The sequence below is a fragment of the Corvus brachyrhynchos genome, unplaced genomic scaffold (genome assembly GCF_000691975.1).
Source record: "Corvus brachyrhynchos isolate BGI_N302 unplaced genomic scaffold, ASM69197v1 scaffold97, whole genome shotgun sequence".
Lineage (NCBI taxonomy): Eukaryota > Metazoa > Chordata > Aves > Passeriformes > Corvidae > Corvus > Corvus brachyrhynchos.
This window is the reverse complement of record NW_008239758.1, coordinates 2,752,044-2,770,895: the sequence shown is the minus strand read 5'-3', so window position 1 is coordinate 2,770,895 and position 18,852 is coordinate 2,752,044. Positions and strand designations below refer to the sequence as shown.

General features: G+C 35.2%; 1 protein-coding gene across 3 annotated transcripts in view; it reads right to left on the bottom strand.

Annotated features, from left to right (window-relative positions):
- Positions 1-9,738: 9,738 nt before the first annotated feature.
- The window catches only part of FGF7 (fibroblast growth factor 7), a 29,284-nt gene continuing 20,170 nt past the window's right edge, over positions 9,739-18,852 (bottom strand). For all 3 annotated transcript variants that reach the window (XM_017742718.1, XM_008640040.2, XM_017742717.1), the window contains exons 3-4: positions 13,922-14,025; positions 9,739-13,527 (exon numbers count right to left, since the gene is read on the bottom strand). In XM_017742718.1, the coding sequence (XP_017598207.1) occupies positions 13,333-13,527; positions 13,922-14,025 (299 nt within the window). In that variant the 3' untranslated portion in view covers positions 9,739-13,332. The remainder of the gene's footprint in view (positions 13,528-13,921; positions 14,026-18,852) is intronic.

Here is an 18,852-nt window from a genome sequence, read left to right as displayed (position 1 = left end):
AGCATATTTATTGACAGCGAGGGCTGGAAGAATTGTGCTGCTGTATGCCTCTCTGCTTGTTTTGCATCTCTCCCCAAAGGGGACATGGGATCTCTTCTGTGGCATTCCTTGGCCGGGTTGAGGATGCTGCTCCAACATTTACCCAATGCTCAATCTTTAGTAACTGCATTTTTAGGTGGAAGTGGCTAAACTAAAAGAGTAATTTTGGTGTAGGGAATATTTCTGCTCAGTGAAATAAAGTGATATATTAGTTGATATATTTGGGGGGAAAGTTGACATTATAGGCAGTTCTTATGCCAAACTTCGATCTCAGTTACACCCTAAAACCCTCACTGACTTCAGTGGTATTACATTCAGTGGCAGAGAATTCCTACCAGCATTGTTGTTACTTGTTTTGTTTTGATCAGTTCTTCATGCTGGCAACATGTAACACATTGCAGTAGTAGGAAAAAATAGCAACGTTTCACCATCCATATTTTTTCATCACTTTATGCTGTGATAATATGTTGTGATGTGCAGTCGTTAATTATGTAAAAAATGTTTATTGGGCAAAAAAAAGACTTTTATAATGGTTTCTAAAATTCTTTCTTGCCAAACTTAATTACAGTAGGTTTTGCTAAGTTTACCATATCTTATTTTATTTGAATTATTTTTTCGGATGCTTAATGCAGAACTTTTTTGGGAAAAACCAAGCTTCCTCTTTACTTAAAATAAGGCTCTGAAATGTGAATTACTTCTTTGTATACTTATATTCTATACAATTATTTACACAAAAACTGTAAACTAAAAAAGCCACAGACGACATTTTTAGGAATGTTTGTCATATAACTTTCATTTGGGGTTCTTTATTTCAGAATATACTAAAAAGACAAATTCATTTTTTTCAAACCAGCATTTCTCACATTTGGTTTCTGCCCAGTTGTAACTCTAAAGTTAGAATTTGTAATTATACTGAACACAGCATATACCAGTTGATCGATTTCAGTAAAAACTTTGGCTAATCTGCAACCCTCACATAGCTTCCAACTTGTATACAAAATACCAAATACACGAGAATAGGGGCAGATTTGTCACTTTTTCTTCAGTGTGCATTTTAGAAGGTCATGAACAATAATAGTATAGTACTGTGGAGATAGTGAGAAGGAAATGGAAGTTCAGTCTTCATGATTAAGTGCCTTTACATTTCTTTCACATATTTAGCATGTTTCTTAACATCTAAGGATATGAAGTAGTATTTTGTGTATTGGAAGAAACTACAGTGAATATGCTCTCTGCTCTAGTGATGGCTTTCACTGTAAGTTTTAGTTGTCTAAAGTTTAAATATTTGGTAATATATGTTATCTTAGGAGTTTTTAAAAGACATTTGGATGAGAGCAATTCTTAATGTCTGTCAGCAGAAAATGCAAAAGCCTCCTTTTATTTTTGAAGGATTATTAGGGTCTTGAGACTTGGTGAGTCCAATTGGCTATTATTTTAACTACCCATGTGTGTGGAGAAGTGAACACGTAGGAGTCAGGTCCTGAGCAAAACCCGATGAATGAAAATATTGAGAGTTGAGTTTGAGCATAGATTGTATTTGCAAGACCCTCGGGCACTGCAAAAGAGCTTTGTAGAAATGGCAAACCTTTAAGAGAGCAGCCTCTCTGCTGTTAACTTTCTTTTTCTCCTCAAAGCTACACCACGGAGGAAAGTGTCTGCCTGCTGTACAGCAACTTTCTGTGGTTGGAACCGTGCTTGAGTGATGACACTGAATCAAGCTTTGTTTAAAAGACTTGATCAGGCCATGGCATTTCTAACATAAGAGAAAGTCCTGAACACTGAGGCAAAAGGTTCTGATGAGGATGAAAGGGGGAATAATCAGTTCTGATTTTAGCTTTCTCTCTTTCCTTACACTAGTAAGACTGCTAGAGAAATCTTTGACTATATATGCCATTATGTTTTGTTGAAGAATTTAGTATAATGTGGTTACCAGAGATTTGTCAGAATGACATTCTTCTTGGAAGAAGCAGGACATTCCATTTGACCTGCTTGCATTATTTGGAAGTATTGATTCACTCAAATCCTTTAAACCAGAAAATTTGCTCTTTTGAGCTTTGAACCAGAACTTTTTCTCCCACTGGAACAAAGAAACAAAAAAAATCTTTGAAAATATGTGGAACATTTCATTATAAATTTTAATTTTTTTCTTTGAAAGGTATATCTCTGAGAGGAGGAACCTGACATAAAAATGCAAACACTTTAATTTAGGATAATATCAAAACAAAATATTGATTTGTTTATATTTTCTAATTGGTTTTACTTAACCATTTTACCCTGAAATCACAGCATCACAGAAAGAACGTGTATTAATAGTGTCATTACAGTCAATAGCATTTCACTGAATTACTTTTTTAAAGAAATCATTTTTCTTGCTGCCCTGCTATTAAAAAGAACACGTCACTGTCCTTCAGCAATACCAGAGTGCTTAAAAACTCACTGATTACTCTGTTTTAATGCTTACTAAGTTATTTCAGCAAAGTGATCAATTTGATGATTAAGTTCAAACAACTACCCTTGGTTTCAACAATTTGCTCAAATATTTAAGTTGCTGGTTTAAATTCTTTGCTAGATCAAGGAACAGAGTTTCCTCCTGTGCTTCCAAGGCTGTTCTCAACAGATGGAAGGCATTACTGGCCTTTCCGAGAACTTAAATTGCACATGATTTTATTTGTCTCTTTAGAAACATAATGACCCTTTTTTCTTGAGTTATCTCCTTCTCTAACTAAAAAGTTATAGTCTTTTTAATTACTCTATGTCTGCTGTAATGGGCCTCCCTGGTCTATTTCTGTTTTTCTGGCTCTTTGAGATGATGTAATCATCCCTGAATGCAGTATATGAGAGAGGAGGAAATCACAGTCTGCATTGCAGTGCTGCCAGAATTAGAGATTCTTAGATGTAAAATGCATTTATACTTGTATTGCAATTCTTTATGCAAAATAAAGTTCACAGATTACTCAATTTAATCTTTGCATTTGTATAATTTTCAGAAATAGCTGCTTTTACAATGTACTGACTGCAGAAGGAATGGCTGAGTTGTATCTCTCTTGATGAACTTTACTCTTTGGTGGGTAAGTTACAAAAAGATGATTCCTTTAGTGTTATATGTAAATATCTGTGTGAGCATCAGTCCACTCTCAGACTTGGAGAAGGGAATAAACACGTCACTGAAGCACAGAAACGTGCTGGAAAAGTGTTTTCATGCCAATGTGGCCCAGCATATCTAGAGGAACATCTTCCTGCCCTTGTACAGAGCACCCCACAGGCATTGGTCCAGATAAGTGTTTACAGCTTTCTCTCAGTCTGTGAGTGTGAGGTGTCAAGTTTATAATTTAAAAAAGCCTAATAAACTAAAGTCCCAGTTCTGCCTGGGTTTTAGGAACATTTTGTTTAGGCCTAAACAAAGTGCAGGCAAAAGTCTATGCAAGCATGTTCTCTGCAGATGGTGGTGTTAATAAAGGAAAGATGAGCCCGAAATGATAACGTTTAAGCCTTCCAGTCCTTCCAGTGGTGCAGGGGGACTGTACAGTGTGTTAAGTTTTGTGTGGAGACACATTTAGATGTAGATCCATATATATATATATATATATATGCCTGATTTGAGCTTTTAATCCATAAAATCATCAATCCAGCTTCTAGTTCTAGCTAAATCTGGCTAATTTTTCTAAGACATTGTTACTGAGCAAATTACCGCAGAGGAAGCTCTGATTCAGACAAGTGAGATGTGGAAAGCAAAGGAGTATTAAGTATTTTTAATTCTTTTTATGGATAAGACAAGAAAGATCAATTTTCTTTTTTTTTTTTCCTTGGATACAGAAGTGGAATTGCACCTATTTCTGTATGTTTTCAGGGGGTAAAAAAAACCCAGCTTGAAAAAGTACTTTGGTTTCTTTATATCTCCAAGAGTACCTTATAGTCACCCAAAGTATCAGTTTTAGACCTTTGCTCCTTACCTGAAGTATACTCACAGTTCATAGCCTGAATTGTCTTAGCTGAAAATATTTTTTATTTCATTGTGAGAAATAGAATTAATTATGAAATAAGTATTTATAAATTTTTCAGGTTCCCAGATGCATTGCTGAGGAGTCAAATGGTAGAAATGAAGAGGTGAGTTTTTTTACTTTGCATGTAAAAAGTCCACAGCATCCTGTCTTATGGATATGGTTTGGCTCCGAAGTCAAAGAAATACCTCTAAGTCTAAGAAATACCTCTACCAGTCTAAGTCCTTCAATTTTTCTAAGATTACATGAATTCAGATATATTGGATAATGGAAATTCCAAATACTGTGTAAATATGATGACTGACTTAACCATAAAAAGTGTAAGTTCTAGGTTTTTTAATCACTTCAGTGAGAATTAGCTATGGCATTAAATACTTTGGAGAAGACAAATGAGAAGTTGCAGTCTTTTCTTGTGAATTCAGGATTTTAAATAACAGTTGAAAAAAACAGAGCTGATTTCGAGCTGTGTCTGTCCTGCCTTTGTGATCTGCTTCAGGCAGTGATGCCTGTTCCTGGGTGGGTTGGTGCACTGCTAGGTCAGAGTAGCTTTCTCCTTGGGAAAGTCAGTTTGGGGTAGAGTCAGAATTCAAGGCTCTGTGAAGGGCCAAGGTTCTAGATGGTTTTGTAATTTTGACTTGAATTGGAAATATGGAGGTTTTCATTAATGGCAAAAGCAACTGTTTGTAGGTGGCATTGAATGTATCTGCCTATAAAAAAGAGCCACTTTTTATAAATATTCTCACACAATTCAGACTGTACTAGAAATTTCTATTGGAAGTAGTATTATATTACCATTAAATATCTGCATGTTTCGACAGTAAAAGTTTATGATTTTTAGATTGCATATGTCATTCGATATCCATTCCAAAACTTAGATTTAGAGCAGATTTCTATCTTCAGTGCTCATTTATTTAGATTTCATGACAATGTGGATTTCATTATCTTGTATGTTGAAACTGATTGACAAATGCAATAGAAATATGTTTTTGAAGTAGATGTAAAATAAATATTTTCTCAAAACGTTTCTCTGTGTCAGTCACTGTTTGTTGGGCAGAATTTTCTTTTTAGTTACAGACAGAGAAAATTGTATGTAGAAAAAGATTACCCTGAAAAATTTAATTTAGAGAAGGTTTACTCACATCAAAGTTATACATGCTCCAAACTCCTAAAGGGCCTTTAACTTGGAAGAGCTGGATAAGCCCACAGCATTCTCTGTAATGTGCAACCACTATAAATAGATAATGGATGGATGTAACTGAAATTTAGTCAGACCAGAAAAAATCCCAGGACTCTAGGAGACCACTGCTATGGCACAGATTCTGTGTCTGCATGAGACTTGCAGTGTGGGAGCTGTGCAGAATTCTAGTGGAATGATGACTGAAAACCACGGAATAAAGTAAATTAAGTATTGATGCGAGAATAATTCACAACCTCAACAAAACATATGCAAATATATTAAATTACCAGAATTGGAACAACCACAAAGTAAGGATGTTCACCCATGTGCAAACCCAAGCAGAAGCAGAAGGGAAATAGCAAAAACTGTTCTGGTTGACTTTAAGTATATGAATGTAATTATTTCAGTTAACAGGCTTGGATCCCGTGCCTAAAGTTGACAGTGGCATAAAAATTTGCACATTGGAGACAAGAAATAAAGCACTTTTAATTTCATTTGTGGGTATTCATAGGGTGATTTTCAAAATTCACATAAATATTTTTCTAAATTAAATTTTTTAATTTTAGGTCTAAAATCAAGAAAATGTGTGTGGAAGAAATTGAATCTCAAAAGCTTTAAGGCTGCCACAGTAAATCAGACCAGTAAAGATGCTACTGCTAACATACACGCTGGTGCATCTGCCAGTTCTGCAGCAGCCAGTCAGTCTTGTAAATATTTTAAACACATAAAGCATGTGACCATAGATTTTGGAATAAATCTTATGGTACAGTGCAAAATCGTAATTGTCAACATTAAATACTATCAATATTTTCAGTTCGTTTTGCACAAAATCAAAATGTTAAAGCAATTCAAAATTAGTTGTGAATTTTGATCAACTCTAAACATGTATCCTGGCAATATATTGATACGTCCATTTGATTAAGCTGTAAACAATATTACAGAGTATTTAAAGAAGCTGCTAGTACTCCATCTTGGTTTGATTTGTTAGTTTTTTTTATACTAATGACAGCTACTCTTTTTCTACTCCTTTCTCTGGTATCTGGATCCCATTTTCATTATGTCTTGCATTGTAGCATCTAACTTTTACCCCCTTGTCTTCACTGTCCCGATGGAGCCAACACTGATTTTTATTCTTTCATGAACCTTCTGTTCTTTCTAATGGCCACTATTTTAACTTCTTTTTTTCAAGCTTCTTGTTCTGATGTTGCTTCTAACTTGCTCCCTTTCTGAATGTTATCCATCATTTTGTTCCTTCAGGGTAGCCAACTTCTTTTCTCTTCCCCCTTCCTGAAATTACTGTTTTCCTTCAAGCATCTACAGCCACAATTTTATGCATCTCTTAATCTTTTTGTCAGTCTCCACCAACCATAACCATAACCATAACTTTTCCTATCCTTGTCTTTTTCCCCCTCATTTGTTTTGTTTTCATGGGCTCATGTGCTTTTTCTGAATTTTGCAAAATAATTCAGAGGAAAATATCTGAGCAAAAACTTGTAAGGTTGTGTTCCCAGTCCCCAGCCCCTACTGTTTTCAATGATACCACTCTGATCAATGTCTGTTTTTTCTACAACTGGGTTAAATGCTTAGGAAAAGATGGAGGGTTGTCTCTTGTGTCTGGTAATGTTGAGGAGAGAAGGTTTGGAACATGCTGTACTCAGGAAATCCTCAGTTAATGAGGTACTGCACACACGTCAGAGGATGGGAAGTGTTCTGTCATGTGCCATGATTTCCACAAAGCTTTCTCTTGTAATGTGGATGTAAAAGAACTGTGTGAGGCTATCTAAGCAAAGAAGAGAGTTCCTCTTGAGACCTAGCTGAAGGATTTCGTCTCTACAAATGGGTGTAGCTTTATAGGAGCTTTGTATAGATTATGCATAACTGTGATTTAATAACGCGAACTATCTTATTGTCGTTATGTATTGCCTGTTAGCTTCCCTGAATAATTTTCCTTTTTCACTTTGGTGTTTCTTTATAAGTACAATTAATGTGGTTTCTTTAAAATTGAAAGTCTGTGTTACTCTCATCAAGTTACAATCTTGAAAGGAAATTCTTGTTTACAAAATCCATTTTTTGTGTGTTGCTCGGTTTGCAGTACAGTGTTTAGAAACAGAAATGTATCTGTGTTTTTGAACACAGGAACATTTGGGGGTATTTTTAAACCCAAAAATCTAAACCCAGTGGAAACATTTGCCTGATTTTTATAAAATCCAGTGGTTTCATTCCAGTAGAATCATATTTCTTTTTAGATCTTGGTACTTTACTAGTATATAAAAACAAGAATATGAAAGCAAGTAGAAAGTGATTATTTGTGAAGCAGGTTCAATAAATCACCTCAGCTGTTGATTAACACTTCTGACTTCAGGGAGCTTGTTTTAATGACGACAATTTTGAAGTCACTGCAGCAGTTGTCTTCATGTTTTTTGCCAAGATATAATGACTTGTTTTTTCCTGTGACAGTAACATAAAAGGGAGAACCCTTACTATTTTACCCCTCCCACCTTATTGCTTTAGGCTTTCAGGGTGCTCACAGTTTTGTTTAATAATCACTTTTTCTCTTTCATGACCACTGAGAAGTTAGTTACTTGTCCAGATCCATTTTTGTGCCTGGGTTTTGGTGAAATCAATAGGAACAGGGTGCATAGGCCAGTTAGCTGTCCTATTAATGTATCTTACACAGCAATTGAGTGTCCGTGGCTTTCAAATGTTCCCTTTCCTCTAACAATCTCATCCCATTCTCCTGTACTGTGCAGTAACATCAGAGCAACTCAAGCAGACATAAACAGGCTCACCCTGAGATACTGAGCAGAGATACTGACCTGCCTGTGGCACAGGGGTGTCCTGTGTAGCAACAGAAGTCACTGTGAGCATGAGTACAAACAGCTACAGCTCCTCTGCTGCCCTGGTGTAATTAGTCAGGTAATTCCATTAGTCAGGTAATTTGTGCATGTTTGATGTTGTAGCAGTGTGTATCAGACTCAGACTTGTTAGTCTTATCAAATAGGACGTTGAAAGTGGCTTGCTGGAAGTTATATAAGAAATCTGTTGCAGAGTGAGGTTTCAAAGGCCAGTACATGAACCCGGAAAACTCAGCAGTCACTAGCTGAGGACTGGATTCTTGTCCATCAAAACTGGTGCTGTCCAAGGTAATAGTGAACTGTGTTTATGTTTGGACAGCCAGTTGTAATTCTAAAGGGAATTGGTCCTGAATTCTGATTATATAACATTATAAAAAACATGTCTGGGGTAATAAAGATATTACTGGATTAGCTGGAAGAAAAGGGAAGTGATTCTTCTGTTCTACTCAGCACTGGTGAGTAGAACTCCACACCTGGAGTACTGTGTTCAGTTCTGGGCTCCTTAGCATGGGGAGACATGGACATACTGGAGAGAGAGAGTCCAGTGAAGTGCCACAAGGGTGATTAGGTTTCCCATGAGGAAAGATGGACAGCTGGGACTGTTTAGCCTGGAGATGAGAAGGCTTAGGGGGAAACTTAGCAATGTATATAAATTCCTGAAAGGAGGGGTGCAAAGAGACGTGAGCCAGGCTAACTTATGTGACACTAACCCTCATGTGACAAATGTATGCATCTTCATTCTAATTCCTCTGCTTTTCTGGTTAGCTCTGAAGTAAAATAATTATTTTCATGAGAAAGTGGTTTCATCTGAAGTGACTAATTTTGTTTTTCCTTCTGTATTGGGTCAATCTTTTTGTGTGCCAGGCCTCTAAATAAAAGAAAATTCCTAACGAAACAACCAATCTTGGTAAGCTAGGATTGGTCTTCCAGACAGAATTGAAGATAATCTCCTTTTTTAGGCCTGGAATGTAAGCAGTTATGGAATTTCAGTGTCTGGAATGGTTGAGATTTACAAGCTAGCTTTCCTCAGACAGGTATTGTGAAGTTATATACAGAGCTCAAGACTTAACACTTGGTAGTTTTAATAATATATTAAGCCCTGCACCCCCCAAATATTTATAGTTAAATTCTGTGGTTGTATGAATTTCAATGTATGGTGTTAAAAAGGGTTTTTAGAAATTTTGCTGTGGGAATATTTTTAAAGTTATTATAAATGTCATGTAAAAACCTTGTGTAACTCTTCAAATATTTTTCCAATCTAGTTTCTTCTTTAAATACCGTCCTAATCTTCAAAATTATCAGCATAGAGAATTCAGCTTCTTTTTCTGCTAGTAAATTCACCACCTCTGCTGTGTTAAGTAAACAGGTGATTTAAATAACTGTTACCTTCTAAAACTCATCTAGTGATGTAAAAAATTGTACTTCCTTTTTTTTTTTTTTGTTATTAAATGTTAGTTAAACAAATACTATTTCTAAGCATGGATCTCATCTCTGATGATGACTGTTTTCCTAATTTGGGGAAAATCATCTAACCTGTCACTTCCTTTTACTACATGTTAAATGTTATGAAATCATTATGGTATTTGAAAAATTTGTAGTGAGGAGCTAGCATTCATAGGCTTATGAAGTATTTAGACTGCTCAGATACTGGTTGTTGAGTGCAATGAAATACTGATGTTCTCATTACTTTATTGATTTAATGTCAACTTACATTTTGCTTCAGCTTATTCAAAGAGAATATACATATTTTGTCAAAAAGTAATTTAAAACACAGACAAGTGTATTTTAATAATTAATTGATTAATCATTTAGTAATGTGATTATTACAGATGCTATGCAGAGCCATGTTTTAAAGTACTTGCAACAGAACTAAAAGTGAGACCGTATTGTACCATATAATGTATTTTAAAGGTCATGGATATTGTCCAATTGTCATTTTTATTCTGTTATGGAATGTATTTACACCATTTTCCATACCTTTAAGGACTCACAAGTTATGAGACAAATGTGTAAGTATCCCTCTAACATGGAAAACTAGTTTTGTGTAGTTGTTTGAAGGGATTGTTTCAAGAAAAAACTTTCTTATGGAATCCTAGACTCATTTAGGTTGGAAGAGTACTGCAGGTCTCTTGTCCAATCTCCTGCTCAAAGCAGGCCCCACACTGGCTGTACAGGGCTTTGCCTGGTCAGATCTTAAAAACCTCCCAGAATGGAGGTTCTGCAGTCTTCTCTGAGGTTTCTCAGATGAGATCTGCTCATTTGTGTCTCCCAGAGTGTTTATCAGCAGTAACACAGAAGTAAATAAGTAAAACCTTTCTAATTACAGATCCTGTGTAATGGAGCAGTGTCTGTGAAATGTGACTGGCTGCTGCAGGTGGCTGCTTTGCCCACAGGAGCTTGTATTTCCCTTCTGAGCCCCAGTCCGGACACGCTGTGTAGTGTCGGTGGGAAACAATGAGAAAAGCTACATGAAAGCCAATGCCTCTGAAGGAAAAGCAAAGAAATCACACTTGAGGCTGGCTTTTATAACCCCCGTTGCTTGGCCTGTCTTGAACCTTTAGTATTATTAAGGTTAGTAATGAGCCATTTCCAGACAGGTGTGTCTGTTTCTCTATGTGTAAACATGTTTTCCTCCTACATGGTGTATTGTACGTTGGTGTTAGGATTGTGTTGGACTGTGATGTAATTGATGTAAGAGGCTTTTGTGAAGACTTCTGACATCTATTTGAATTCCTGTTAAAATCGAATAGATTCTTCTTATTGTCCTTGTCTTTTAATAGTTTGCTGCTGTAGATAATCACTGTAAATTTGCTGATTTTTCTTCTCTGGTTTTAGCACTAAACTGATTTTTTTTGAGTCAGTATTTCAGAAGAGATTTTCTAAGATAAAGATACATTGAAAATTGCTCAGTTGTAAGGACATATGAGTGTGGTACTGACGAATTGCAGCATTTGCAGTCAGGTGTCTTTCTGGGAACAATTCCCTCACAGAACACATTTCAGTTATGACAGCTGTAAAACATAAAGCAGCCTTGGCTTACCTGAAAATGGTGGTAACACTGATTCATTATATAAAGCATTTGTCTGTAAGGGCTAATTACTATTTGGGTTCAAGATTTGTTTGACTGTATTTCTATATTCTTGAATTACATAATCTAAAGATTGTTTAAAAGAGCCTGTCTGCATCTGGTTTTAAGATTTTTTTACATTTATGTTTATATATTAACGTGCATACATACATTTAAATTAAAACTTTAGTAAAGCTTTTAAGCACAATCTTAATGAGGTTTTGTCATTTTCGTTTTCATTTCAAAGCTTCAACTAACCTAGTTTAGATACAGGAACTTGTGCTAGTATGTTAATGTTGATCACAAGTGTGAACTTTGTTTCACTGTTTATATATTCACAGAAAGCAGTGCAGAGAGGTACCAGCAAAAAAGCTTCTTTTATAGAACTGTTGTGTTCAGTGAAAAATAAGTAAACTAGCAAAAGCACAGTGAAGGTTTACTGATAGAGCTGTACTGACAAACTTTTCTGCATGCATCTGTTTATATCTTCTTTGATTTTTGACTAATATCGTAATTGATTTACAAATGGCACCTTTTGTTAAGCAAGTTTTTTTAAAAAAAGAAATATTTGTCAAAGAAAATTGTTGCCGTCTTCTCTGAGTGCTCTTAAAATGAAAGTGTTTCATGTAGGAAGAAATGGTTGATTCTAGAAACTTGTTATTCAATGTAGAGCATTTTAGACCATTTTTAATTAACTTGACTCTATCCCAATCACATGTCAGCTGCTTTAGCTAGTTTTTGGTGATCTTTATCTGAGTGCAGTTATCACAAGGGAAACTGAACTGAATGAAATGATATAATGCTTAAGTCAGGTAGGGCTTAGTTGAACACTTCAGTAGCTAGAAAAGTAAGATGTCTTTTCTTCAGCAGGTCACACTGATTTTAGCTGTAGTTTCAAACCAGTCCCACAGGCTTGCAGGTATTTCTGTATCTGTGAGGGGAGGTTCTGCCATCTGAGGATTATTTCCAGTGCCTGCTGGAACTATAACCTTCTTTTACCTGGCATAACTCTGAGCATGCCAGTAATGCAATTATCAAGAGTATGTGGCATAGATTTTTAAAATTTTTGCATTGTTTCTTTTGAGATGTCCATTGTGTGATTTGCTGCAGGCTGTCATTTTTGTCTGCCATCCAATGTATGTTGGCAGGAGGGTTGTGTACTAGGCTTTGTGTCTGGTCACAGAAAAAAATTCATGCATCTCAGCCAGACCATTTTGTTATTCCTTTAGAATTAAAAGCATATGAAACAGATGCAGCTTAATAAGTATCTTTTTTTTATAAATAACATTTAAATAACTTAAAACAGTAAAGTTCAAATACAACTTAAAATAAAGTTTAATGCTGTAACAACAGAAAAAAGCATGTATAAGAATGGAAAAACAATATTGAAAGCTGTATGCCCTAACAGGAATTATACAAAAGATAGGATATGTTACATAAAAAACCTTAATATGTCTGAATTTTTGCTTCATCGTTATATAAAATGTTAATTTGTGAAAAGTGAGATGAAGTACATTATTTATTCCTATTTTTATTTTACATACACTATTTGAAACATCTTTTAGAGCAGCATTAGGTATTTGTTTCATTAATAGATAGGAACATTTTGTGTTAGAGTAAACTTAATTTTTCCAAACTAACTCTCTTATCTGAATACAACAATAAACATTTACAAGATTATATTTTTTTGATCATATAGTTTATGTATAGGATATCAGTTTCTTGGGGGAAGTATTTAAAATACTGCTCAGCCTCCACATTTTCTATTGACTTGATAATCTGACAACTCATTCCAGCAGCCTTAAAGTCTGACATATTTTACACAACATTATCATCTGCTTATTATTATTATAGCAGCCATATTTAAGAAGCAGATAGTTTTTTAAATAAAATATTATCAGATAATCAAGTAATGACTTATTCTTCAGGGTAAATTAATTTAAGAAACTACCCAGTTATGACTAAGATAATGATTGTACAACTCTTTAGAATTTTTTACAACTTTTAGTTAGTAAATCTGGTTTTGTGTATATTTTTCAAATCTTTTTCATGTAGTCTCTTAAAAATAAACATAAATGCGCAAGTCCAGCTTGTTCAGTTTCTCAGTAGTATTCCAGCCTCTCTTGATATCTTGTCAAACAGTCTTCTTAAAATTAATCTTCCTGCTGGAACTAGTTCTTTATAGATCATTTGTGATTAGGATATTGCCAGAGGAAGAAAGTGGGATGCTCTGTGTTCTTTCTTTGTTTTTTTACCTTTCATGGGAACCCCTTTGTGGTTTAGTGTAACAAACATCTCCTTTCCTTTGTGTGTCCATTTTGCAGAAGCATATGTATTGTAATGGTTTTCTTCAATCAGTTCTATGAAGTTGCAGTCCTCGTTGCATACTTTCTGTTGAGAGTAAATAATAAAATAAGGTTGGGTGAGTACAAGTGTCTTTTTAAATACTTAGATTAGGAAGGATGGGAGAAGAATATGCATTACAGACCCTGCATATTATGAATATTTTAATAAATAAATTTGACTTCTGAAATCTGAGTATTGAGTATTTTAGCTTTGTCTATTCCCCCTTAGTATTCCACATTTTGAAGAAATATATAAGACCTAATCATTACATTTATTAAATGGACATAAAAGTCTGATATGGGATGCATGGGGTAAGTGCAGAATACATTTTACTTAGTTAGGAATGTGTTTTATAAAAAAACCATACAGATGCTACATCTCAAAATACGTATCTTTAAGATTGTAGGGATGTACCCATGAGAGAAGTTTGCATCCATACCTTTCCATAGAGTCGTCCTGACTTGTTCATTGCCAGAAAGTATTCACTTTCCACTCCTTTGATTGCCACTATTCCAACTGCCACCGTTCGGATTTCTAGAATACCTGCAAAGGTACACAGTAAGGGCTTTAAAATGGTTGGTTGTTCTCCAGTCAACCGAGAAGGTTTAGCTGAACTAATATTCTGTAATCTTTCCATGTTTATTGAAAACCTGCAGCAATCATTCTTGGAAAACAGAAAAATTGTGTGTATTCCTGTGAAGAAAGGGCTAGACTTTAAAAAACCCCTGTGTGATTGTGTCTGCATACAGCCACTTTAAAAGTGTCTGGTGGTCATTTTTAAGTATATACTGAAGTTGTGATGTCAGTATAAGTAATTTCTCTATTTTCAGAGAATCAATGTAGCTTAGAATTTATCAGGATCAGGGTTTCATTTGGAATATGTAGTTAGCCATCAAGGTTCACAGAAACTGTGTAAAGCCTTTATTTTGAAGTCTTGTGTAGCAGTATCATCTCCTTGAAAGAGTATAAACCTTAGAACTTGCAAGTGATAGAAAACAGATGACAGTGTCTTAAATAAGATAAAGTATTTGCTTGACCTTTGTGTGCTTTTATGACTGATCAGAGCTGTAAAGATACGTGTACTTGAAAATCATTAAAGGCTGTCCTGAGAACTTATTTATTCAAAACCAGAAAACATTTAGCATTGTTTTCTATAAACTGCTTTATTTTCATCTCACTGGTACATATCAGCAATACTTTCTGTGATAAATTTAAGTTACCTGCAACATAAAAAATATTCTTTTGCTAATATTAAAAAAAAAGTGAAGGCAGGGAGATCATGCAATTTATTAAGGAGCACCGGGTTGTTTTCAAGCTTAAATATTATTAATGTTGTCTTAAGCAATAGTTTAGAGTTATACATCTGAGTTTGAGCTGTTTCTTTCCATATTGAGTCATTGATAGAACTCTATGCCACAGCAACTGCACTGTGACTCCTTCTCCAAAATGGGGTCTTTCAGAGGCAGCCTACTCGAGGCAAATTGCAAGAGCTGAGCACGGGGGAGACAAGTGAGGGAGGTGGGAGAGAGGCATGTGTTAGATTGTCACCTGAATTTCCTCTAACAAAACATTTCATTTTTTTCCCTTTCAAGCTGACATTGGCTTTTCACAGCTGCATGGTAATAGTTTTTCATTAGTTAGTTTTTTTAAGAAAGACATTAAATACCTATATTTCTCCTTCCCTATACTTTTTTATATCCTCTTGTCCCTTGCTTTCTTTCATGTTCTGTTTTGCTTTTCTCCTTGATATTACTGATGTATCAGTTCTAGCATACATGGATATTGTTTTCTTCCTATTTTCTTTAGCAGATCAGTTACCTCTTCTCATGATGTGTGCACTGCTGGGCATTCATCTCGGAGCATTTGTACTTCTGTGCTCCCCTATAATGCTAAGCCAGCTTTTCAGTAAAGCTGTTAGAATTCTTTGACAAGTTCCACTCTGCTGCAGGCCTAGAAATAGTTCTTACAAAGGGCAATTTGTAACCGAAACTTGCAAAAATTATATTAACTTTCATTTAAATTTCACTTTAGAAAAACCACAGTGAGGCTAAAAACCAGATGAACATCTGCATTTAGCCAAACAAAGAACACAACAGTGGAAGGGATCTCTGGGTCATCAAGTCCAGTGCTCTGCTAGCCTGGGAATTGCATCAGATAATTCTCTTTTCATAAACTTTGCCAATACTAAATTGGAGTTGTTATTTCTTTGCCCCCAGTGTTTCTGCCGAAGGCTGTTCCAGAGTTTGATTTATTTTAATGGCTAGAGACTTTGTAGTACTTTGCAATCTGCATTTCTTCAGTGACAGCTTATATCCATTTGTTCTTTTGCCTGTGCTGGCCATTAACTTAAGGAGAGGGTTTTTTTAAAAAAAATATGTTTGAGTTTTCTATTTATACAGAATTTTAAAAAATGAAAGATTCAAAATTATTTTTTAAAACAAGTCATGCTAATAGAAATTGAGAGTTCCTTGAGCAAGCTGATGTTGGATGAAGTTACAGTAGTAAGAAATCCTACTGCTTTAAAAAAGGAAATGCCAAAAGGTTTTGTCCAAAGCAATATTATTATTGTTACAATTTTTACATTATTTTTTAGTTTTTTCTTTTTTCCTGAAGTAGATTTGACGTTCATACTAACTTGTTGGAGTTACTTTATTTTGGTTTGGGGTACTTGTTTTTCTACTTTATTCACAGTTGAGACATCAATGTCTTTCCTTGTCTTAAATGAGCAGGTCTGTTCTTATGTGCTTCCATTTGAAGTAAGGGGTTTAATCCTTTCAATATCTATTCGTGAAAAGAAAAAAAATCAGCAGGCTAGGATGGGAAAGAGAAAATTCTTATACATTGACTGTTTCACTGAAATACTCTTTTCATACTCCAATAACCAAAATTACTTTAAATACGTGCATAAATTAATAAGATGTTGATAAGGAGAAATTCAGAAGGCCAAGCCTCAACAAGGTCTTAAATATCCCTGATTTAAAAATTAAATTGTAAACCATGTTCTTCAGTTGCTTTATCTAAAGCATCCCCAGAAAAGTTCAGAAGAGGTTTAAGAGAAGACTAAGATATACCACAAAGTAACTGGGAAAGAAATCAGATTAAAGCCAGGAAAAGAAAAAAAAAACAACCTAGAGATGGGCATCCAAAATTGAAAACAACTGTACTTTCTATAAAATCAGCATGAAATTCCAAACAATTTTATATGGCTCTATGGTCAGTGTATCAAATGTAGCTTGAAATTCCTGTAGTGAAAGAAGTTTCCTACAGAGCTGAAATTCCGTCTGGTGTAAGTAAAAGACACTCAGCAGAGATGGGCTATAGTTTGTCTTCAGAGAGGCTGCCCATGGATGGTGGCAGCAGTCTTTGTAACCACTTGGTGCAAATTAAATAACAGATATAGTTGATACCAGTAGGGAAAAAAAAGAAAGTAAGTAGAAAAGAAACAAACCAAGCCCTTAGGCTGACACAGCAGTTTTAGTGGGTGAAATATGTGTCAGGTTTTGGAGAAAATTTATGTCATAAATGAGGTGAGTTTCCTGGCATTCTGGTCTATAATGACAGTTGCTCAGTACTTTACAAGCAGACACTTTTATGTCTAGACTTATTCCATAACCGTAGCCTGAACAACAGGACAGTACTTCAGGCTGGAAATTAATGTAGAAAAACGGGCATTTAGTTATATCATTGTTATAAAATTGAGCATTGTCATGTGAGATGTCATGTACCATTGTCTCCTGACAAGTGGTATTTGATGATTTTGATCACCTGATATTAAGTGTTTTTTCTGATTTGATTAGTATTTTCAAATCAACATTTTCATCTTCCTTTTATTTGTTAGACTTCTTTTTGCTTTTACAGCACACTGATGTTGTATTTGTTAAAACAAATCTTTGCTTTTATTGCCGCACAATCCATTTCCAGACTGTATTAATTTCCATCACTGTGCAGGCATAGCTCAATAGGCAGTTTCTTTTTGATAACAGTATCTTGTCTATAACAAAGTAGCAAGAGCCTTGTGATTTAGCAAAATCAGGGCATTTCTCTTTAATCATTTGTTAGCTAAGAGGCTGAAAGAGCAATTGCAGCTCTTGCTGCTGAGAGCTGTAAGGAAACCAGTAAGTGCTGCTCATGCCTGCAGATCCTGCAGGCAGATAGAACCTGTCAAGGGGCTTCTGGAAGAGGAGGGGCAGCACAACCACAGAGAGAGATCTCTTATCACATGCTAGGGAACTGCCCCAGTGTGCCAGGATTGTTCAGGAAGATTCTGTGAAGTACACATTGTGTTCGGTCCCTCATCAGCTGGCTCTGCTTCCAGACATTTCATATGTTGCAGGTATCCCCTCAATGTCTATCACATAAAGTTTCTGGTCACTGCTCCTCACTTTGTTAGTCACAGTTTCTGTAGACATCCATTCAAAGAGATGTTTTGACATCCATTACATTTTTCAGAAAGCTGACAGGAATTTCATCCCAGTACTTTTCTGTTCTGCCAGGTACATATGTTGGGAGAGCACATATGTACAGCACTTTATTTCTTGTGACTCCCTGTGCAGTGTAGTTGAAAAACAGTCTGCTGCTGATTTTTAGGGTAGGGAGGCTGGCACTGACAGTTAAGCACTTGTAGGGAATGTGAAACACCCTTTCCTAGGCAGAATTGTCTTAAGATAAAGTATGTGAAACCTTAAATAGGGACAGAGGGGGCAGAAAGACTTGGATGGAAAATAAGTTTAAAAAAATGTAACTTCTAATTTCACTAACTTGTGTTTCTCATTGATTGAGTTTGGAGCACATATTTATGAATTCAAATGACCTTTGCAAATGATTCAAGGCCAAGAAAAATGATCTTGTCTTTGTTTACAAGACACTGTTTAATGATATGTAATGTAATTTGTTCTTTTGTTCTGGGACTTAATAAGTTAATGTTTGTGCCTCTTAAAGCAAGAAAATACAAATCACAATGGTCAGTGTTCGAAAACTTTAATGGTGTTATTGGTACCTGTGTGCATTTGGTGAGCCAGCACAGTAAATACGTTCATTAGCTGGTGTATTACTCTCTCATGTTTATCCAGAAGAGTCTTATCAGTGAAATGAATACTTTTATTGGATAGTTTTGAAAATAATAGGTTTCAGGAAATATTTTTCTATCTCTTTTTTTAAATATAGTGTCTATATTTTAAAGTATTTGTTTGGTTTAAGTTATTTTGAGTCTTAGTATTTTTAAACGGATGCATCTTGAAGTTCATTTGTAGGTAAAAAAATTTGTGTTCTCATTCTTTCTCAAATGTGAAAACTAATGGTAAAAAAATTACTGCACATAAAGGTACTGATTTTAAGATATTTTGTAATATGACTTAATTTTTATCTTTCCCT